This window comes from Lepus europaeus, chromosome 3 (genome assembly GCF_033115175.1).
Source record: "Lepus europaeus isolate LE1 chromosome 3, mLepTim1.pri, whole genome shotgun sequence".
Lineage (NCBI taxonomy): Eukaryota > Metazoa > Chordata > Mammalia > Lagomorpha > Leporidae > Lepus > Lepus europaeus.
In genome coordinates, this window is record NC_084829.1 from 132,665,520 (window position 1) to 132,689,424 (window position 23,905).

At 41.8% G+C, this 23,905-nt stretch overlaps 1 protein-coding gene across 1 annotated transcript in view; it reads right to left on the minus strand.

The window, feature by feature from the left end:
• STX7 (syntaxin 7) overlaps positions 1 to 23,905 on the minus strand; it is a 45,620-nt gene that overhangs the window by 13,204 nt on the left and 8,511 nt on the right. Inside the window, exon 2 of the mRNA XM_062186773.1 lies at positions 22,662 to 22,804. Coding sequence (XP_062042757.1) covers positions 22,662 to 22,746 — 85 coding nt within the window. The 5' untranslated portion in view covers positions 22,747 to 22,804. The remainder of the gene's footprint in view (positions 1 to 22,661; positions 22,805 to 23,905) is intronic.

The window sequence follows — 23,905 nt, forward strand, 5'->3', positions numbered from 1 at the left end:
TTTAGAAAAAATAATATAGGCTACAATAGGGTTGGCATCAGTCCAATCCTATTTTACAAACAAAAATGTTGACAATCACAAAGAATAACTGATCTATCCAAGGAACTCTAACTATGGAAGAGCTGGGGTTAAGACATTGATTTCTTGTTTTTCAAAATGGCATTTTTCAGTGTGCTATAAAAACAAAGCAGAAGACTTGTTGAAAGATAATTTCAAGAGCCGGAACTATGGCAACTAAGGGTTAAGCCGCTGCCTATAGCACTGGCTGGTTCAAGTCCTGGATGCTCTAGTTCCAATCCAGCTCCCTGCTAATGTGCCTGAGAAAGCTGTGAAGATGACCCAAGTGCCTGGGTCCCTGCCACTCATGTGGGAGACCTGAATGGAGTTACTGACTCCTGGCTTTGGCTTGGCCGTTGTGGTCACTTGGGGAGTGAATCAGTGGATGGATGATCTCACTCTCATTGTCTGTCTGTCTGTCTCTCTCTCTCTGTAACTCTGCCTTTCAAATAAATAAATAAATCTTAAAAAAAGAAATAAGTTTATTTTAAAATACTGATTTCACAATCTGGGTGTGTGTGTGTTAGTTGACAAAGCAAACAAAGGACAAACCAGGAGAAGGAGTTTGACAAAGCTGGGTGGAGAAGCTTGGGTGTTTCCAGCAGACCCCCCAGCATCAGCCCACGGTGGGTTAGGAGGATCCTTCTGCTCCACAGAAACTGATCAGGAAACCAATGCTGCCATTTCTTTAGGCTTTATGAACTGGCAAGACAGAGACAGCACTTTACAAACTACTGTACTAACCTCCTGTAATGGGGAGAGCAAACGATGGTCTGCAGGGCCTGCAACCTGGCTTCATGTGGTTTTCAAGCTGAGAATGGGGCCGGCGCCGCGGCTCACTAGGCTAATCCTCCGCCTTGCGGCGCTGGCACACCGGGTTCTAGTCCCGGTCGGGGCGCCGGTTCTGTCCCGGTTACCCCTCTTCCAGGCCAGCTCTCTGCTGTGGCCAGGGAGTGCAGTGGAGGATGGCTCAAGTGCTTGGGCCCTGCACCCCATGGGAGACCAGGATAGGCACCTGGCTCCTGCCATCGGATCAGTGCGGTGCGCCGGCCGCAGCGCACCAGCCGCGGCAGCCATTGGAGGGTGAACCAACGGCAAAAGGGAAGACCTTTCTCTCTGTCTCTCTCTCTCACTGTCCACTCTGCCTGTTAAAAATAATAAAAAAAACAAAAAAACAAGCTGAGAATGGCTCATGTATTTTTTTAAAGGCTAACAAAAAAAAAAACAACAACAAAAAAACAAAGCAAAACAAAACAAATATTCAAAAGACCATATGTGGTCTGCAAAGCCAAAATATTCACTACCTGGCCCTTTACAGAAAAAGTTGGCTGATCCTTGCCTTGTATTATGAAGACTTATGCTAACTTTGTATTCACAAAGTTAACTCAGATGTCACTGGAGTGTGCTCAGTATTCATCACTTCACTAAATCAATCTAAGAAAATATTTAACAATATTACAAAATCTCCACCGAACATGCACGTACACCGAGTCAAACTTCTGTGAGTTTCAGAAAGATTATATCACCGTAGGTGCTGTCTTCAGTACGTTATTTTCACCTGCCACTCACAGTAACTTGGAAACAGAATGAGTTGCCTTTCCACTGTATTGGATATAAACATTTTTTTTTTGCAATTGCTGTATTGTCACCACTTTGTCTCTTTACTTGAAAATCCGCCTAGTTCCTAAATTCTTTTGCTTGTGGAAGATAAGCACAGTAGGAAAGTGGTTCACAGGGTCTTTTGCCAGTTTTATTATGTTAAAAATACTTGAGAAAAATAATCTTAGAGCTGGAGTTAGAGGCAGAAGTAGAGGTAGAGAGGTAGAGGTAGAGAGAGCATGATGATCTGGAAAAAAAATGACAATTCTGCTAGCTTCTCTCAAGCCCAGTATATATGGTCCGTTTCATCATCCAGCTTATAGGATAGTCAGATTCCATTTTAATTAGCCTAAATCCAATTCAAGAAAAAAAATACGTGCTACATGAAAATTTAAAAAACTTTTCATGTTAGAATTTTTTTTCACAATGAATAGTTTTTTGAAGGAACTATGATATTCTGTTCCATGAAGGTCTGCTGCCATCTAGTGGTGTTCTCAAGAAAAAGAATACTTTTGACATAAAATCCTAGTTACAAGTTGGCATCAGGGCCTATGTAATGTCCCATGGTGGGTGGGGAGCTCTTGAGAATGCCATCTGACAAACAAGTGGCCAAGATGCAGAAGCACCAAAGGCCGTCCCTACAATACAGTGCACCTTCCAGTAACTGGCTCCACATAACCAAGCAAGACCATCTTCTCCTTAGGAAGAAAACATTTCAGCTGCTCAACCCAAAATAACTGAGTTGTAATAACGCAGCTCACTAGGCTAATCTTCCGCCTGCAGAGCAGGCACCCTGGGTTCTAGTCCCAGTCGGGGCGCTGGATTCTGTCCCGGTTGCTCCTCGTCCAGTCCAGCTCTCTACTGTGGCCCAGGAGTACAGTGGAAGATGGCCCAAGTCCTTGGGCCCTGCACCCGCATGGGAGACCATGGCTCCTGGCTTCGGATCAGCACGGTGTGCTGGCTGCAGCGGCCATTGGGGGTGAACCAACGGAAAAGGAAGACCTTTCTCTCTGTCTCTCTCTCTCTCACTATCCACTCTGCCTGTCCAAAAAAAAAAAATCACAGAAAAAAAAATTGTGGTTGGTGAGCCCTTGGACAGGTGACTTCGAGGATGAAGTACAATTTAACAGACACCAGCGGGTAAACTTGGACCCAGATACCCTGATTTGGAAACCTGATGCAACTTCTTAGCTGCTGACACTGGATACTTTATCTCATTCCTCTGAGCTCTAATTGTTTCAACAGTCAAGTAGAGAGAAGGCACCTTCTTCTCAGCTGTCATGAACTTTAACTGAGAATAATGTAGGCAAGCAGCTGTACTTGATATAGTTAGGAGGTCAATGAATGAGCTAATAGCATGAAGTGGATTATGTTTATTTTCCTGGAAGGCAGAAATGAACAATAAGAACACTCTTAGTACCATACCTTAACTAATGTGAACCATGCTTGAGGAAAGCACTAAAGCTTAATAATCTGTGATTTATTATAAAAATTGTAGCAATGATAAGAATCAATTGGCACAAGAGTTACAATCCATAATTAAAGAGTTTAGCTACTATTTGACAATGACATATCCAACAGTTGCATGTAAATGATATAATTGAAAGAGGACTAGAGAAAATGAAACATTTAAAAAATTTTGTTTTAGACTCAAATCTTTTCTCATTTATCAAACATTTTTCTACCTGTGTTGAAGGTTGGTTTGAAGTATTAAGATATATATGAAGGGCCAGTATTGTGGCATAGCAGGTTAAGCAACCACATGCAACACTGGTATCCCATTGTAGTCCCAGCTACTCTGCTTCTAATCCAGCTCCCTGCTAATGCACTTGGGAAGGCAGTGGAAGATGGCCCAAGTGCTTGGTTATCTGGTACTCATGTGGGACATACAGATAGAGTTCCTGGCTCCCAGCTTCAGCCTGGCTCAGCCCTGGCTATTGTAACCACCTGGGGAGTGAATTACCAAATGGAAGATATTGCTTTCTTTGTCTCTTCCTCTCTGCCATTCTGCCTTTCAAATAAACAAATATTTTTTAAAAAAAGATATACATGAAATATTTTGGAGGGGCCGGCGCTGTGGCGCAGTGGGTTAAAGCCCTGGCCTGAAGCGCCGGCATCCCATATGGGCGCTGGTTCGAGTCCCGGCTGCTCCACTTCTGATCCAGCTCTCTGTTATAGCCTGGAATATCAGTAGAAGATGGCCCACATCCTTGGGCCCCTGCACCTGTGTGGGAGATCCGGAAGAAGCTCCTGGCTCCTGGCTTCGGAACTGCACAGCTCTGCTGTTGCGGTCATCTGGGGAATGAACCAACGGATGAAGACCTCTCTCTCTCTCTTTCTCTCTCAGCCTCTCTTCTCTCTGTGTAACTCTGACTTTCAAATAAATAAAATTAAAAAAAAAAAAAAGAAATATTTTGGAAATGGCACACATCTCTGAGAATACAGATGCTATTACCAGAAAGTTTACTATATTGAGAGTTAGAATCCAAGTACATTAAAAAGTACAAGGTGCATAGAGAATATATCATTAGAAAATATTTACATCAGGTGGTTTATTAAAAATAAGTAAATATTGGGGTCAGTGCTGTAGCACAGCAGGTTAACACCCTGGCCTGAAGAGCTGGCATCCCATGTGGGCGCTGGTTCGAGTTCTGGATGCTCCACTTCCGATCCAGCTCTTTGCTATGGCTTGGGAAAGCAGTAGAAGATGGCCCAAGTTCTTGGGCCCCTGCACCCGGTGTGGGAGACCCCAAAGAGGCTCTTGGCTGCTGGCTTCAGATCAACTCAGCTCTGGCCATTGCGGTCATTTAGGGCATGAACCAGCGGATGGAAGCCCTCTCTCTCTGCCTCTCCTCTCTTTGTGTAACTCTTTCAAATAAATAAATAAATAAATCTTTTTTTTAAAAAAAAATAAGTAAATATAGTGACTGGCGCTATGGCATAGCAGGTAAAGCTGCTGCCTGCAGTGCCAGCATCCTATATGAGCACCAGTTCAAGTCCCAGCTGCTCCACTTCCAATACAGCTCTCTGCTATGGCCTGGGAAAGCAGTGGAAGATGGCCCAAGTCCTTGAGCCCCTACACCTGAGTGGCAGACCCATAGGAAGCTCCTGGCTTCTGGCTTCGGATCGGCACAGCTCCAGCCATTGCAGCCACCTGAGGAGGGAACCAGTGGATGGAAGACTTCTTTCTTTCTCTCTCTGCCTCTCTGTAACTCTGCCTTTCAAATAAATAAATATTTAACAAAGAAAAGACTTCATAAAAAATAAGTAAATATCAACACAGAAATCTTTGAGAAAAAAATCAAGTGAATTTGGTATGTTTCATTTATCAAGAAAAACCAAGAAAAGCATACTACAAAGAACCAGAAAAGCAAGAAAAGTATCTTAGAAAGAATCAAAAAAGCCTATCACAAGTGGAAAAACTCTGTCAAAAACCATAATGATAGTAAAATATGAGGGTACTTTAAAAGTTGTGGAAAATGGAATGAAAAAATGAGTTTATTTTCATGGAAAATTTTTAAAAATCCATGCATAATGTTTTCATAACATGCATTTCCCATATGGTTCTTGCAGTACCCTCCTAATTATGGCTTTTTTCAACAAGTCCTGTGTCCCATGCTCTATCTTGTAACCTTCACAGGATGCTTATCTTCTGCAAGTAAAAGCTTTACAGACTGTGGAGATCACAAGGGTTGGGGAGGGAGATGGAGAAGGTTCTTCTAATGGATAAGTCTCACTCCAAGAAGCTCAGATGGGGATGGAAGGGTGCATTGTGTCATAGCAGGAAAAGCCACCAGTGACACGGGCATCTCGTATGTGTGCCTGTTCAAGTCCTGACTGCTCCACTTCCAATCCAGTTCCTTGCTAATGCACCTGGGAAAGCAGTGGAAGATGACCCAAGTGCTTGGGCCCCTGCGACTCATGTGGGAGACCCAGATGAAGCTTCTGGCTCTTGGCTTTGGCCTGGTCCAGCCCTGACCATTGTGGCCATTTGAGGAGTGAACTAGCTGACAAAAGATCTCTCTCTCTCTCTAATTCTGTCTTTCAAATAAATCAAGAAGAAAAAGAAGGAGGGGGGATAAGGAGGAGGAGTAAGAGGAGGAGGAGGAGGAGGAGGAGGAGGAGGAGGAGGAGGAGGAGGAGGAGGAGAAGGAGAAGGAGAAGGAGGAGGAGGAGGAGGAGGAGGAGGAGGAGGAGGAGGAGGAGGAGAAGGAGGAGGAGGAGGAGAAGGAGAAGGAGAATCAGAAGGAGAATCAGAAGGAACTCAGGAGGAGCCTCCAGCCCAGGACCAAGAGTACCAGGTACTGAGCTCTCCCTCCTGGCACACAGTCCTGCAGGCCCATCCTGCTTCCGGGAGGAATCTCAAATTTACAATAGACTTAATTTTAAGTTTCTCACTGTTTTTATTTCCAGATACTTCAAAGGAAGGAACAAAGAGAAAACTTAGAGCATTTTAAAGTTACTGTAGACTAATAAAGAGCTATGTCTGAAGACAAAAACTAAACAAAGTAGAAAAACAAATCATTTGAAAACTGTGTGTAAACAATGAACTTGGCTTTCTATATGGCTGGGCCATTACAAGCCGTCTCTTAGCAAAGGTAATCCTCACATTTCATCACATGCACCTGCACTGTTGATCTGCTCTGAGGCAGTCTGGAAACAAATGATAGGGCCCCACGGAGGACCTGGCCCCTTGAGAGTGTGGTGTGGCAAGAAGCAAACAGGCAAGTAATCAGCAGTGGTGCAGTCCTGCACCTGCGAGTATTCTAGCCCTCCCCATGCCCGGTTTGGCCTGTGATCTCCACCTACTTCCTTCCTGTCACCCACTGGATGGCCCAATAATTCTCCAACACAGCTGAGGATGAGCCAGGTCACAAGTTCACCTCTAGTTTATATGGCAGTGTTTTCCAAACCTTTACCTCTCCTACTTTCTCTAACTGCTAAGATATCACTACTCAGACACTTCTAAAACTCTGAAACTGGATTTCTGCTTCTTATAGGAACATGGGAGAAGCTTATTTCTGAATTTTCCCTCTCTTTCCCTCCTCAAGACATATAGGACAGAGAGGGAAAAGAAGAAGAAAATGCAGACAGATGATATTAAGAAAAATTAAAACACAAAGATTCTCAAAAATGTATAAATATAGCCAAAAGCAACAGAAACGAGCAGCTCCTGGGTGGGAAGCTGTATGGGTGGGGCACAGAACAAGGAAGGCTGCAGGGAGAAGCAGAGGAGGCAGAGCTCCAAAGGGCACCAGCAGATATTCACTTCACCTTGAGCAGCCCTAATTGGAAAATCCAAAATGTTCCCAACTCCAAAACTTTGAACACTGATGTGACACCACATTGGAAAACTCCATATCATGAACTTTGGTTCATGCACAAAATTATTTTTTTTTTATTTGACAGAGTTAGACAATGAGAGAGAAAGACAGAGACAAAGGTCTTCCTTCCATTGGTTCACCCTCTAAATGGCCGCTATGGCTGGAACTATGCTGATCCAAACCCAGGAGCCAGGTGCTTCCTCCTGGTCTCTCATGCGGGTGCAGGGGCCCAAGCACTTGGGCCATCCTGCACTGCCTTCCTGGGCCACAGCAGAAAGCTGGACTAGAAGAGGAGCAACTGGGCCTAGAACCAGCACCCATATGGGATGCCGGCCCCGCAGGCAGAGGATTAACCTACTGTGGCACAGCACCAGCCCCCATGCACAAAATTATTAAAAATACCATATAAAATCACCTTCAGCCTATGAGTATAAGGTACATATGAATATAAATGAGTTCCATGCTCAGTCTTGGGTATCACACCCAAGAAAGCTCATTATCTACAAGAGTACTTCAAAAAATTCATGGAGGGCTGGCATTGTGGTACAGGGGGGTTAGCCACAGTCTGTGATGCCAGATCTCATATCAGAGTGCCACTTAGAGTCCTAGATGCTCTGGTTCTGATCCAGCTCCTGGCTAATGTTCCTGAGAAAACCAGTGGAGGATGGCCAAAGTTCTTGGGTCCCTGCCCTTACATGGAAGATGCAGTTTCATTTCCTGGATTCATTATGGTCATTGGGGAGTGAAATCAACAGCAGGAGGACCTCATTCTCTCTTGCAATCTCTCTCACTCTGCCTTTCAAATAAATCAAATAAAACTTTAAAAAATATAGTTCATGGAAACATTGAAGCATTAATTCATCTTGGTATGAATTTTTTTACAAACCCATGCATTTTTTACAAAATATGCATTTTCTATGAATTTTCTGAAGATCTTCTCATGTTCATGGATTTCAAAAATGCCACAACTGACACTCTTATTTATGACGTCAGTAATCATCTGAGGCTCTTGTCATAAGAGTGTTAATTGTTAAATCAAGAACAGGAGTCACTGTGCACTTACTCCCCATGTAGGATCTCTGTCCTTAATGTGTTGTATTATGTGAATTAACGGCATAACTAGTACTCAAACAGTACTTTACACTTTGCGTTTCTGTGTGGGTGCAAACTGTTGAAATCTTTACTTAGTATATACTAAATTGATCTTCTGTATACAAAAATAATTGGAAATGAATCTTGATATGAATGGGATAGGAGAGGGAGTGGGAGATGGGATGGCTGCGGGTGGGAGGGAGGTTATGGGGGGAAAAGCCACAATAATCCAAAAGTTGTACTTTGGAAATTTATATTTATTAAATAAAAGTTTTTAAAAAAAGGAAGTACACAGAACTCCCAATAGACACGACCAAAATAGAGCCTCATCTAGACACATAGTGGCAAAGCTCCCCTCAGTAACACATGAAGAAAAGATCCTAAAACGTGCCTGAGAGAAACACCAAATTACATTAAGAGGAAACCTGATTAAACTCACTCAGACTTCTCATCACAAATCCTACAGACAAGGAGAGAATTGTGAGACATACTGCAAGTCCTAAGAGAATGAAATTGTCAACCCAGATTACTGTACCCTGCAAAACTCTCATTTATGAATGAAGGAGCAATAAGGATCTTCCATAGCAAACAGAAATTGAAAGAATTCGTTAAGTACCAACCCAGGGAAGACTCCTGCTTCATCCCATCTGAATCTTTTGTGAAAATTTAATTCCCATTATCAGAAATTAAAAGGGGGTTCCTTTAAGGGGTCATTAGGTCTCTCCCTCAAGAATGACTGAGGACACACATAAGTGGGTTCTCTCAGGGGGTCTGCGATAAAAGTCAAACTAGCTTGTTGTCTCCTAGAGGCTCTTTATCAGTCCATGTTATGTCCTGCACAGCTTCAGGATTCTGCCATCTAGAACTTGCGGTCTTTCAACCTTATACCATAACTTGGAGCTAAAATAAAACTGTTTTTCTCCCCTCCCCCCCCAAAAAGTGCCACAAGGACCTGGGCATATTGCTAGAGGTGAGGGTGTTGGAAAAAGGGGGCTCAGCACCTACACAGGAGCCCCTGGGCTGTCCACCTTCTTTGAGTGAGGGAATAGCCTGGAGGCCTGTGACATTCTGGTGTGAAAGCAGGATGGGGCCGGTGCTGTGGCTCAATAGGCTAATCCTCCGCCTTGCGGCGCCGGCACACCGGGTTCTAGTCCTGGTCAGGGTGCCAGATTCTGTCCCGGTTACCCCTCTTCCAGGCCAGCTCTCTGCTGTGGCCTGGGAGTGCAGTGGAGGATGGCCCAACTCCTTGGGCCCTGTACCTGCATGGGAGACCAGGAGAAGTACCTGGCTCCTGGCTTCGGATCAGTGCAATGCACCGGCCGCAGCATGCCGGCCGCGGTGGCCATTGGAGGGTGAACCAACGGCAAAAAAGGAAGACCTTTCTCTCTGTCTGTCTCTCTCTCTATCTACTCTGCCTGTCAAAAAAAAAAACAAAAAACAAAAAACAAAACAAAACAAAAAAAAACAAAAACAGGATGGAGGAGGAAACCCAGTTCTCCCAGGTTAGGTACAGGGAGGTAGAGGCAAAAAGGAACACTCCTTCATGGCAGAATCAGGAGGAAAAGGAGCTCTTTTTTGTTGTTTTTCAAAGATTTATTTATTTATTTGAGTGGCAGAGTTACAGAGACAAAAAGAGACAGAGAGAGAGATCTTCCATCTGCTGGTTCACTCCCCAAATGGCAGCGAAATGACTGAAGTTGGGTCCATCTGAAGCTAGGAGCAAGGAGCTTCATCTGGGTCTAAGTAGGTACAGGGTACAGAGACATCGTCCTCTGCTTTTCGAGGTGCATTAGCAAGGAGCTGGATTGGAAGTGGAGCAGCTGGGACTCAAGCTGGCACTGCAGGCGCACTACAGATGGCGTCTTTACTCATTATGCCACAGCACGGGCCATGCACAAGGAGCTCTTCAGCAGAGAAGCCAGGCACTTGCTTTGACCTTTCCTAGAAATCTCCTGCCAGGAAAGTTAAACTCATTCCAATGCATAGCAAAAAGAAATGGTATAGTAACCACGCAAGACGGTACCCCAATCTGGGAAAGAAACGTGAAGCTCCTTACAATTAACCCGTGGCAGGAACAAATGCTGTTCCAGAGTGGATAAGGTGAAAATGAGAACTCAAAACAAAGAAACAACTCAATGAGGCAATGGTAGTTTTGAAGAAAGATCACAAAAGAACTCCTTGAAGAGATGAAGATAGTAGGCACTGCTAAGATACAAACTAGAGGGGCTCAGGAAAGAAAGAGAAAATTGAAAGATGACAATGAAATGATCAGGAGCATAAGAAAGTACAAACTCACAGGAAGTCTCAGACGCCTTCCTTGCCACCTAGTGTAGTGTTAGTCATTTTTGGTTCATGATGCCACACTTGCTCTTGTATCAATGCCATTCTGTCCACCAGGACTCCTGCCTTACTTATCGGTTATTTCAATTCTTGGTTATACAAGTGTTGGGGCACGCATTGTGATGCAGTGGGATAAGCCAATACTTGAGATGCCCACCTCCAATACTGCAGTGCTTGTTGGAGCCTGGCTATTCTGCTTTGGACGTGCATCCTGGATGCACCTGGGAAGGCAGCAGATGATGGCTCAAACACCTGTGTCCCTGCCACCCACATGGGAGACGTGGGTGCAACTCATTTTCTCTGTCTCTCCCTCTGTCATTATGCCTAAAAAATCTTAAAAAAAAAAAAACCTTTGACCCAACAAATTGACACTCTCGTTTATGGCGCCAGTAACCACCCTAGGCTGTCGTCATGAGTTGCCAAGGCTATGGAAGCCTTCCAAGTTCCCCGACTCTGATCATATTTAGACAAGGTCATAAAAGACAGGTTGAGGATAGTAACCAATGATCCTAAGAGTGGCCTTAACCAGGTCTGAACAATTATACAGCATTTTTTTTAATTAAACTTTTATTTAATGAATATAAATTTCCAAAGTACAGCTTATGGGTTACAATGGCCTCCCCCCTCCCATAACTTCCCTCCCGCCCGCCACCCTCCCCTTTCCCGCTCCCTTTCCCCTTCCATTCATGTAAAGATTCATTTTCAATTCTCTTTGTATACAGAAGATCAGTTTAGTATACAGAAGATCAGTTTAGTGGTTACTGGCGCCATAAACGAGAGTGTCAATTTGTTGGGTCAACAACAGGAGCCACTGTGCGCTTGCTCCTGATGTGGGATCTCTGTCCTTAATGTACTGTACATTTTGATTTAATGCTGTAACTAGTACTCCAACAGTATTTTTCACTTTGTGTTTCTATGTGGGTGCAAACTGTTGAAGTATTTATACTAAATTGATCTTCTGTATATAAATAGAATTGAAAATGAATCTTGATGTGAATTGAAAGGGAGAGGGAGCGGGAGAGGGGAGGGTTGCGGGTGGGAGGGAAATTATGGGAAGGGGAAGCCATTGTAATCCATAAGCTGTATACTGGAAATTTATATTCATTAAATAAAAGTTAAAAAAAAATCTTTTAAAAAAAAAAAGGAGACAGGAGAGCAAAAAAAAAAAAAAAAAAAAAAAAAAAAAAAAAAAAAAAAAACCTTTAAAAAAAGCCACTTTAGTGATCCTTATGGATCCTGCTCTTGACATAAACTACTGAATACAAAGCATAAACGGTTAATTAGAGATAGTTAAAAAGCACTAGCTGAGGGGTGGGCATTTGGCCTAGTGTTTGAAATACCACTTTGGACACCTGCATCCCATACTGGATTGCCTGGGTTCCACTCCTGCCTTGGTGCCTGATTCTAGCTTCCTGCTAATGTAGACCTGGGAAACAGGTGACGACAGCTCAAGTGCTTGGGTTCCTACTATTCATGTTCAAGACCTGGGTTGAGTTCCTGGCCCCTGCCTTCAGCCTGGCCCAGCCCTGACTGTTGCAGGTATTTGAAGATTGAAACAGTGAATGGGAACTCTATTTGTCTATCTTTCTGTCTGACTTTCAAATAAGTAAGTAAACAGGAAAAAAAAAAAAACCTTTTAAAGTATTGCAGATTTATCTTTCAGAAAGAAATCACTGAATAATCAGGGTGTGTAGGCAATACTCCACAACTGCAACCACTGGATGTATTTAGGCTATTCTGTCCCTCTTAGCACACAAGCCCCGTACAGGGCAGCGCTCTGAGTGCTCACAAACAAGCAGGTCTCAGGTGGATTTTAGCTGAAGGATCCCACACAATCAAATAGGAAAACAGCAGTCCAGGGGCTGGCAGGGATCCCGGAGATGTCTGTGGGAATTCTTTCATTTTACATGGGATGAAAATCAGACTACCACCAGAGAAGTAGGTGGTCATTCTCAAGGTCATTACTTGGTTATGGCACTGATGGTATCTTCAGAGAATGATCATGATACCGACATTATTTCAAGAAAGAAGACTGGGAAAATTAAAATGAGCACCAGTTCAAATTATGGCTGTTCTGCTTCCAACACAGTTCACTGTTGATGCATCTGGAAAGCAGTGGAAGATGGCCCAAGTCCTTAGGCCCCTCCCAACGATGTGGGAGACTCAGAAGAAGCTCCCGGCTCCTGGCTTTGGACAGGCCCAGCCCCAGCCAGCCATTATGGCCATCTGGGGAGTTTTCAGCAAATGGAATATCCCCCTCTCTCTATAGCTCCCTCTACCTCTGTAACTCTGCCTTTCAAATAAATAAATAAATCTTTTGAAAAGAGAGAGAAAAAAAACAAATCACAAATCCAGTTTGGATTAAGTTCAAAGGACACTGTTTAATGAACAATACTTTTCAGTAACTAGGGATGATAACAAAAAGGGACCAAAGTGATGAGGACAACAATGGCCAAAAGCATTACAGGAAATCAAAACTAAATGCAGCAAGCCTAAACCCTGCTGTCTGATTCCTACATCAGGAACAGGTCAACTAAAATGTATAGAGGAGCAGCTTCGGAGTACAGTGAGTGGCTGTTACACAACTACCCACATGTTATATTTTAAAAAAAAGAAGCTACTCTGTAATATAATTACTAATCAAAGATACTGTTTATTATGAAAAAACTAAGAACTTTTAAATAAATGTACTACAGACGCATATATATAAAGATTCTTAACATATAGTCAGCATCTCACATTATCTATATAGAATTCAGAGTATTAACGTGGGGAAGTAACATAAATCACTAAGTTCCTCAATTCTTAAATATATAACCTTAGGAAAACATGTTCATTAATAGAGATTGGTTAAATGATGTATGACACATGTATACAATAGGGAATTATCCAGCAAGTATAGAAGAAAAAGGTAATCAACCACAAAAATACATGCAGTATGATCTCACTTTCACAAAAAATGAATGACTGTAATTATGTGCAAATACTTCTGTACCTGAGACATATTAAACACCTTCTCTCAGGAACTTATGGTTGTAGAAAATGTTTTAGTAGACACTAAGCAGTGGCAGGTGCTGTGGTGCAGTGAGTTAAGCTGTTTCTTGGGACGCCCATATTCCATATCAGAGTGCCTAGCATTGAGTCCCACTTCTGCTCCAGATCCAGCTCCCCATTAATATACAACCTGGAAGGCAGCAGACGATGGCCCAAGTACTTGGATCCCTTCCACCTATACAGGAGACTTGGATGGAGTTCCTGGCTCTTGGCTTCGTGGGCATTTGGGGAGTGAAACAGCAGGTGAAAGATCTCTCTCCTTATCTCCCTTTCTCTGCTGCTCTGCCTTTCAAATAAACTACTACATGGAAAAGACCGTAGGTCTGCAGGAATGGAAGCAGGGAGAACAATCAGGAGGCTGCAGTCATCCAGAGACTGGCAGTGGCTTGGACCTGGGTGGTGACAGAAGACATGGAGAGAAATGGATGAATGTAGCAGGTAGAATCAACAGGATGGCACTCAGACTGGATGTGGGGTGGTAAGAAAGTTCACATTCAGGGCAGAGGAATGAGATGGTTCAGATAGGAACAGTGATACAGAAAGGTCTCTGAAGCACCCTGGAGCCATAGCTTAAAGATTTCATTCATAAAACAAACAAAAGGAGCTCACTCACATTTAGTCAAAAACAGCTCTCCTGTTCATCAGGAAAAGTCAGTGATGAGAAGAAAAGCTGTCAATCTCTGCTAAAATCCCCTTGGATATTAAGATCTATACCCATCTCTGTTTTATGTCAACATCTTAGGCATAAGAAAATTGCAACCATGAAATCAAAGCTACTGAAGTTCTTCTCCACAAGGGGAAGAAACTCCAACCAAATATTTGCAGATGTGTGACATCAGGAGCAGGTATATCAAACATTGTTCCAGAGAGAGAGGGGAGACAAGCTTTCAACTTTCTTCTATAAAGTGCCTTCCCCTCCCACCAAAAGTCCACCCCAGAAAAAAAAGGAAACATTTCTCATTCCTGAGAAAATACATAGTTTCAATAAATTCACTAATTTCTCATAACTGGACCTCTCTTTTTAAAGACTAGCCTACTCTGGCACCAAAAATAGGGCTGTTGATGATATCAGTTCCCCTTTATTTGCAGTCACTGTTAAGGGGCAACAAGTGTCCCCTTCACCAGACCCAACTTGAAAGAACACAACTCATTCCCAAAAGGGCTCTCATTTTGATAGGAACTTCATATTTCATCTCAAAGTCCTAGGAACTTTATGGAGACAAGAGCCATATCCTGGTCCTTCTTAATAAACAAGGCAAGTACACACACAACATGAGAAGTTAATTAGAGCACCAAAACACCAAGAACATTTGCTCAATTTCAAACAAATCTGTGCTGGATTAACAGCTCCAATCAACAAGAGACAAATGATAAAACATGAAGCAAATGAGTGACAGAAGTACTTTTGCAGTAACCTCCTATAAACATTTACAATATAGGCACAAGTTCATACTTTTTTAATAATTTATTTTATTTACTTGATAGGCAGAGTTAGAGAGAGACAAAGAGAGAAAGAGTGACAGAGAGTAAGAGACACAGAGAGAGAGAGAGAAAGAGAGAAAATGTCGATCCACTGGTTCACTCCCCAAATGGCCTCCACAGCTGGGGCTAAGACAGACTGAAGCCAGGAGTACAGAACTCCATCTGGGTCTCCTACACAGGTGGTTGGGGCCCAAGCCCTTGGGCCATGTTCTGCTGCTTTCCCAGAGGCATTATCAGGGAGCAGGATGGAAAGTGGAGCAGCTGGCACTCAAACCAGTGCTTATATGGGATGCTGATGTTGCAGGCAGCAGCTTAAACTGCTGTGACACAATGCTGAACCCTTAGGTTCATATTTTCTGCCTCTCTACAAAGTTCTGTCTTCCCAAATTTTCTGGAAAACATATAAATATACATAGAAGCACATGTAACACAACAGTATTTATTATTATTATTATTATTATTATTATTATATTTGGAAGGAAGAGAGACAGAGTCAGAGTTAGAGTTCCCATCTATTGATTCATTCCTCAAATGTCTGCAATAACCAGAGATGGGTAGCATGAAACTAGGAGCAAGGAACTCGACTTTTAGCCATTTTCCATCTCTTTTCAGATTATTCATTACAATATACTCAATGCCAGAATATTCATTAGTACCAGAGATAAGACTTACTATAATACATAAATAGGGGAAAATGTTATTCCAAGAACTATGCTTCATGATCAGCTGTTCTTATTTATATTTCTTAATTTATTAATAATTTTGTTAATTGTGACACAATTCACACTTGAAATCTTTATGTCACAACTGCCCCATCTTCTAATAACTTAGAAATAACACATAAGTCCTGGTAGAATTCTAGCTGGTCTTGTGAATTCCTGTTACTACAGTATTTTATAAGCATATATTATGGGTCTCAACGAGCAGTTTGGTCTCCTAATAATAAAAAGAACAATCCTGAATATGTCAGCAGAGCTTTCTGGACTTTACTTAGAATTATAGTCTATTAAATTTAGAAGAGACCATAATTCATCTCATGAAAAAGTATATATAGCAAAATCATGCACTGGAAGGTTAGATAGTTTACTCAAGCTCACTGTGCTATTTGGATATGACTTCAGGGAGTGGATGCATAAGTACAAATGGCTTGCCTCATGAGAAATCTTCCCCATTGCCTCACTGATTTTCCCTATCTTAGCTAGATTTTTAAAAATCTGATTCTAATTGGGGTATTGCAAATTAAACCACACTGAGACAAAAATATGGCTAATAAATGTAACAGAATGTAAATGCCAAATGTTGGCAAGGATTTTGAGCAGTAAGAACTATGATACACTGTCTAGTGGGAGTATAACCTGGGACAATCATAATATATATTATACTTCTATTTTTAAAAGCTTGAAAAATATCCTAACTTTGCTTATATAATGTGTTTTACCATATTTATTCAGCTTCTTTAAAAACACGAGTTCTGTGTGTGTGCTCTGTGTTGTTCGTGTTTGGGCAAGGATGGATGGCCCTGTGAAAGCATGCTACTCTGACTTATCTATATGTTAGGCTCAGTTATTTCAATGCCCAAAGCTTCCATATCCTTATACTAAACACAGGTAGGATCTAATCTCAAAGAAAATATGAGAAGGATGAAAAGAGGTAAATGGACATCTATTTCATTTTCATGTTGCTAATAAAATATTACTTATGAATATGCAAAATCAAAGTTCCTGAACTATATGTAAATATTTCTTAGGTACAAGAGGATCTTCCAGATCTATGGTAATGCATAGTTCTATTTACATGCCAACATTGGTCTACCTGGGACGGCTGCTGGAGCCCTGAGCTGAGAGAGATTTGCTGCTATGTTGGGCCAGTGATAGAAAGCTGTTTATTCCGTGGGCAGTCATTGGGACAAGTGTCTTGCAGACTCTGCTAAGGAGTCAAAAGGACACTGTCCCAATGGACCAAATTTTTTTTTAATCATATTAATGCTCGACAGAGAAATTCACAGAAGATTCAGTAATAAAGCTCTATACTTTGTTATATTTATTTAACTTATTCTAATGAAGTTGTATTCACAGTACTTATTTTATTTAATATGATATTACTGTAATATAGTTTAAATGTTTTATCAGTGAAGCAAATTTATAAATTATGGATTATTTTTAACCAAAAAAGTTAACAAAAAATGCTTACATTTAAAAACAATGTTTTATTGATCTTACTCTGCAAAATGTAACTGCTATAATATAATACTAGTAAAGACAACAAAATTTCAGTCTTACTATTTGTTTTTTCAACATCCAATAATGATTTTTCATTATTATTTTCTTTTTTAGTATAAACTAAACCAGTCCACTCAATAATTTATAAGTTCTTATTTCCTTGATCAAATTAGTATGAAAATAAGCTTTTCCCATAGGGGTACTGAGGAAGACTTTAGCTTCAGCTGAACAGATACCCATCTTTCTAACCGCAAAGGTATTTACCTTACCTACAGCATGGTCTATTTAGATTTCTTTTGTAAATACTGACACAAACTCAAAAGATGCAAATGTAGCATGAAGAGAAGAACCAAAATGTGGTACAAAGCACTGTTTTTTCAATCACACCCAATATTATTAGCATTACCAGACGGGGGAAAAAGCGAACTGAAATTTCACACTTCTGCCTTTCACTTCCATGTGATTTCTGCACAGTTCTCATCAGTAATGCATCCCCGATGTTAGGTTAGACTTTTAACAGTAACTTAGTCTATCTGCATCTAAACTTCCATTTGTTTAGATTCAGAATCTCAGAATCAGAAAAAAGTACGCAGTGGTGCCTGGTTTGACCAAATTCATGATCCCAATCTCAAATGTGTACTCAACCTGCCAATTCCCCTGACTCTGCCTCCCCAGCATGTCTATCCTATCAACTGTCCAAAACTATAAGTAACCCATTTCCTGTTCTTTCCATGAACCACTTTCCCTCCCATTCTCTGTCCAGCGACTTCTTGTACTCCATTTAAACACAGATCCACCATGCTTCCATTCATATCACACTCAGCCTGGCTTCTGTACAGTGAACAAAAGGCAAATCCCTCAATAGTGGTCTATTTCCCATTCCCTCTCACCTTCACAGACATTTCTTTTGCAATTATATTTTCACTAGAATCTTTCTCTTGTTATGGAAAAATGCCAACACTTTCTTTGACCCTCTTCTACTTCCACAGCACAGTCTGTTAGCTGCCTATGAAATACTCATTCAGCTGTTCTTTCCGAAACAGAGTAACCCCAATTTTAATGAGTACACTGAAGTCCAGCTGACACACGTTTTCAGCCTTCTGAGTAGGTGTAGCCATGTGGTCAATAACCTAAGCAGAGGTAATCAGGACTCTGGAAAGTGTCTTTAAAATGAGAAGAGTAACTCTTTCTTCCACCTTCTACATTTGGAATATGGTTATGAGAACACTCTTTTCAAAGTCATCAGTTTGCCAAATCAAATCCTCTGCTTTTATCCTGGTTGGTCTCTCAACAGCATTAGACAGATGATGCTTCACTCATTCTTGAATCCAACAGTTTTATTCTGGAAACTTTCTTTTTTTTTATTTCTGGCCTTCTATCACTCCTTCTGGGAGACTTTAATGTTTTAATGTTTTTCTCCCTGCCTTCCTAACTTGGACATTTTTTAATACTCTAGTCCCACCCACCAACTTTTTTTTTAAAGATATATTTATTTATTTGGAAATCAGAAGGACAGAGAGAGCAAGAGAAAGAGAGAGAGAGAGAAAGAGTGAGAGAGAGAGAAAATCTTCCATTCACTGGTTCATTCCCCAGATGGCTGCAAGGGCCAGAACTGGATCAGGTGGAAGCCAGGAGCAAGGAGCTCTTTCTGGGTCTCCCACTTCGGTAGCAGGGGCCCAAGCACTTGAGCCATCTGCTGCTGCTTTTCCCAAGTCATTGCATGGAGCTGGATCAGAAGTGGAGCAGCTGGGACTCGAACCTGCTCCTATATGGGATGCTGGCATCACAGGTGGCAGCTTTATCCACTGTGCCACAACATCACCTCCCTCCCATTTTGTTTTTCTCCAACCCTTTTAATTGTCCTTAGTCATCATGACTATTTTAAAACTCTGCTTTTAAATGCCACTTATATTCTAAAGCCACCTTGAACTCAAAATTCGTAATCTAACCTAGATGTTTGATATCCCCACTTAAGATATTTAACAGACATCTCAAAATCTACTTGTCTAAAATAAAACTCTCTCCTACTTGTCCTGAACTGTGATCCTGCACCATCACAGACATGCTTGCCACCAACCATTCACCTGCTTGATGCAAAAACTGTGCTGTCTTCTTTGACTTCACTCTCCCTCTCACCCACCCACTTTCATCAGCAGTCCTACTGGCTCTGCCTCCAAAATACACCTGTCCCTTCTCTCCTTCCCAACCTTTATCACTTTGGTACAAGCCAGCATCTCTCTCAGCAGGCCTCTGCAATAACATCACCTTGCTCCTCCCCCGACATCTACTTTCTAAGCTTTTCAAAGTGTAAATATGATTGTGTCTCTCCATTGCCTAAAAGCTTCCAATGATTTCTTCTCCCTCTCAGAATGAAATCTAAACTCCTCAAATGGCCAACAGGCCCCAGAGGCCCTTCCCTGCCCTCCTCTCTTAGTTCCTCTCCTGCTACTTTTGTCTGAAGTGAAGCCATACTGAATTGCTCTTTTTTTCCCATATTTTCTATATATCTGAAGCTCTGAATTATGGAGTGTTTTAGGATTTTACTACTAGCTATTATCCTCTCTGAAATGTACTTTCCCTGTGTCTTCTTACTGTCAGTCTATCCTCAACATCATTCAGGCACCATCTAAACTGAGGCTGCCCCCCTGGTTCCTGCTCTCACAACACTCTCATAGGAAATTATAGTGCTTAGAAGTGTTTTAACTACCTGTTGCTCCTTCCTACACTGTAAACCACACTGAGAACTTGTCCTTATAGACTGTGTTTACTTTCAGATTCTGACTGTCTCAAACAGTGCCTAGCAAGTAGCAGGTACTCAAATTATTTCTTGCCTTAAGTCAACATTGAAAGCCATTTGATGTGAACCATTATTCCAATGTTTAATGCTCTTAGTTAGAGATCTGAGAAGCATGTGACCATCATCTTGGGTCGCTCAGCAAGAGATCTCCTCTTGAGAGAGGCAATTTCCCTACTTAACAATCTATTCAAAAGCCCTTCCTCATTCTCAAGTTGGAGTGTGACTACTTGGAGCTGCCGTACACTTGAGGCCACTACGGTTGTACAGAATGCATGGCTTCTGTTCCACACACAACAGTGCTTTAGTCCCAGTCTTCCTCTCCGTTCTTCACTTGGAACTTTTAGGGGCTATTGCACCATCCTCCCACGACCTAAGTTCTTATTGGATCACAGTTTAGTTACACACTTAGCTATCAGACATACCATGAATATTCATCTTTGGTCCAATTTATAATTTTCCTCCAACTGGATTAATCTTTCTTACAGAGTTGGTTTGATTTAAGTTAACCATTACCTCTTTCTAGTTCAAGTTCACACACAATCTCCAACCCATGTAACTTTCATACCACCTAGCACTTACTACTTCTGTAATCTTGGTACAGTACAGTCATTCCATATGCTTTTCCTAGAGTTCCTGACACTATGACATTATTTAGCTTTTCCAGCACAAGATGCCTGTCCTACTTTTGGGAAGAACTTTGGCCTCCTTTCTTGCACAAAGGTCTTGATTTTCCACACATATAAATTTAAATTATAAGCTCCCGTCATTTCCATACAAGTAACCAGATTCACCTGAGGCAGAATAGCAGCATTTCTTTTCTTGTCTAATTTTTTTTAAAGATTTATTTATTTGAAAAGCAGGGTGACAGAGACTGAGAGAGATGGCTTTCATCTGCTGGTTCACTTTCTAAATGGCCTCAAGAGACAGTGTGGGCCAGGCCAAAGTCAGAAGCCAGGAAATCTATCCAGCTCTCCCACATGGATGGCAGGGGGGACTCAAGAACTTGAGCCATCATCTGCAGCTTCCCAGGCACATTAGCAGGGAGCTGGGCTGGAAGAAGAATAGCCTGGGCTTGAACCAGTGCACTGATGCGGGATATTGGATCACAAAAGACAGCTTAACTCACCTTGCCAAAATGCCTGCCCCTGTCAGCAATATTTCTAACCAGTACCATGGAAGCCGTAAGAACGAAAAGCTCTTTTGTGGCTCCTACCAGAACAGACCTGAAGCTAGAGGAGCTAGGGAGAGTCCATGCTGGTGCCTTTGACCATCCTCTGATGTCCTATGCCTACATTGTCTACCGTGGACAGCAAACTTCAACACCGTTCACTTCCTTGCTCCTCTAAGAATGGCCAAAGAAAACAAGAACTGCCTCAAATCAGAATAAGGGTTATTTCACACAACTGTACATGGTGATACATTTTTTGAATCATCAGCAATCTAATTTTATTCCCTTTACCTCCAAAACAAACTGGCATTTCCCTTAAAATATTTGTGTAAAGTCTATTGGGAAGTTAATGATTTAATAAAGAAACCAAGCATGGTAATTGGAAAACATTCTGTATTTCAGCATGTGATAGCATTCAGGTAAAGAGAGCAGCCTTAGGGAACTAAGCTGAAGAAAACAACAGGATTAACCTACTCTGAAAAGGTTCAGGTAAATGCCCCAAATAGTCAAACATAGCAAGATGACTAGAATCTACAGAATGCTGTTAGCTATGATTTAGGGACAAATATAAATTTTTAAAAAATCTATAGGCTCAAATCTGCTACTATGATTTTTTAAAGTTTTTATATTCTGAGGAGTAATAACTGCCAGCAAACTGCCACACTGGATCAGCCTATTGATTTTCTGTCTCTGATCACTACTATTATAGCCGCCTCAATAGATTAAAAAATTCCATCCTTAGTTCTTCCATGCTCCTTAATAACATACCAAGCATTTGCCTTTGTAAATTAACCAGATCAATGATCTAGGCAGATTTCATTTTTAATAAACATTGTTCCTTATGTTCTTTTTTTTTTTTTTTTTAATTTTTTTGACAGGCAGAGTGGATAGTGAGAGAGAGACAGACAGAAAGGTCTTCCCCTTTACCGCTGGTTCACCCTCCAATGGCCGCTGCGGCTGGCGCATTGCGCTGATCCGAAGCCAGGAGCCAGGTGCTTTTCCTGGTCTCCAATGCGGGTGCAGGGCCCAAGGACTTGGGCCATCCTCCACTGCCTTCCCGGGCCACAGCAGAGAGCTGGCCTGGAAGAGGGGCAACTGGGACAGAATCTGGCGCCCTGACCAGGACTAGAACCCGGTGTGCCGGCGCCGCAAGGCAGAGGATTAGCCTGTTAAGCCACGTTGCCGGCCTCCTTATGTTCTTAACAGTGTTCTCCAGTTGTAAACTATGGGATTGAGCCAACAAGTCTCATAATCTCATCTAGAACTAGATAATTTTAAGGAAAATGTTAATATCTGTTATCCTTTTGTATCTTTATTTCATTCGTGAAATAATGCCTTATGTGTCTCTGGCACTATATAGAAAAATACAGTGCATGTCACCTGGCCTAATATAATTATCCCTTAGTCATTCTGAAAGCTGTTCTTAAGGAATGCTCCTCCTTCCTACAACCACAGCTGTCCCTTTGGGAACCTCCAGCAAATTCAGTTCAGAATTAAAAACAGTAGAGTCAACATGAAACTCAACTCACAACACTGTGTGATCTTCTGGATGTTGGATGAGATGCGCTGGGCCAGCTGGGAGGGGTCCCCAACGATTCCTGGAGTGTAAGACATGGCTGATTCACTAATTTCATCAGCTGTTGGTGGGCTGTGCAGATTTCACAGCAGTCACCTAAAGAACATAAAAGAGAAGTCAAATGGCTATATTTTTAAAGTGATTTAGGCTTACATTTTCTAAATTAACAATCTGGGAGGTTATAAATACAAACCTGATCAACCAAATACGGATGATATCTGGCAAATTGGTGCATTAAACAGCAAAACTCTAATGTCTGTCGAAAAAACTTTACTTCAAAGGACAGAGTCATGTTAAACAAGTGTAACCATTAAAATGTGCCACATTGCACATTCCCTTCGTAAACTTCTTTGATCTCTCCAAGGAAGAATTATTAAATCTCTTCTCTGTGCATCAGTTCATCTAATACTTATATTTCCTCCTGAACTAAATAGCTGTAAGACAGCTCCACATGCTATGTATCTTTCTCTAACATTTAAATCAGCCCTTAGCACAGAAGACGCATTTAAAGACCTTAAAAGGAACACAGCTTCAGACCTATGAAATCCCCAGGAAGCTCATGATACCTAATTTAACATTGTTCAGGAACCTCTGACTCACAGGTATCTAATGTTAAGGGGAAAAGCTAAAATAGCAGAGCCAAGTACTAAGAGGCAAAAGAATGTCCTGGAAAATGCCCATCACACCTTCCTGACAGAGCATGGAGAACAAACCACTCTTCTCTCCCAGCAGTCTGCTTTTCACAATGAAGGCAAAGCTCGTTCCTTTTCCACTCCACTCCTCTTCACTCTACCCCACTCCACCCCACTCTACCCCACTCCACCCCACTCCACTCCACTCTCCATTACGCAGGGTTTGGAAAGAAGGTTATGAAGGGCCATCCTTGTGTATACAACTGTGAACAGCAAAACATTTCAACTACTCTTAACACCCATTTTTACCGACTACGCACTGGAATATTGCAAAGCTGGTGGTGGTCAGTTTGGAAGCGAACTCTCCACTGAGAGCCAATACATGCCCAGCAGTAAACGAAGTATTTAGGAGATGCAAACAAAACAAACAAAAAGACAAAGTCTCTGTTCAAATCAAGTTTTTCACATAGGAGAAAGGATAATACTGGTAATGCAAAACAACACAAAGCAATATAAACCAATAAAAGGTCATATGCTAGGCAAGAGTGACAAAAAAGAAAACTCA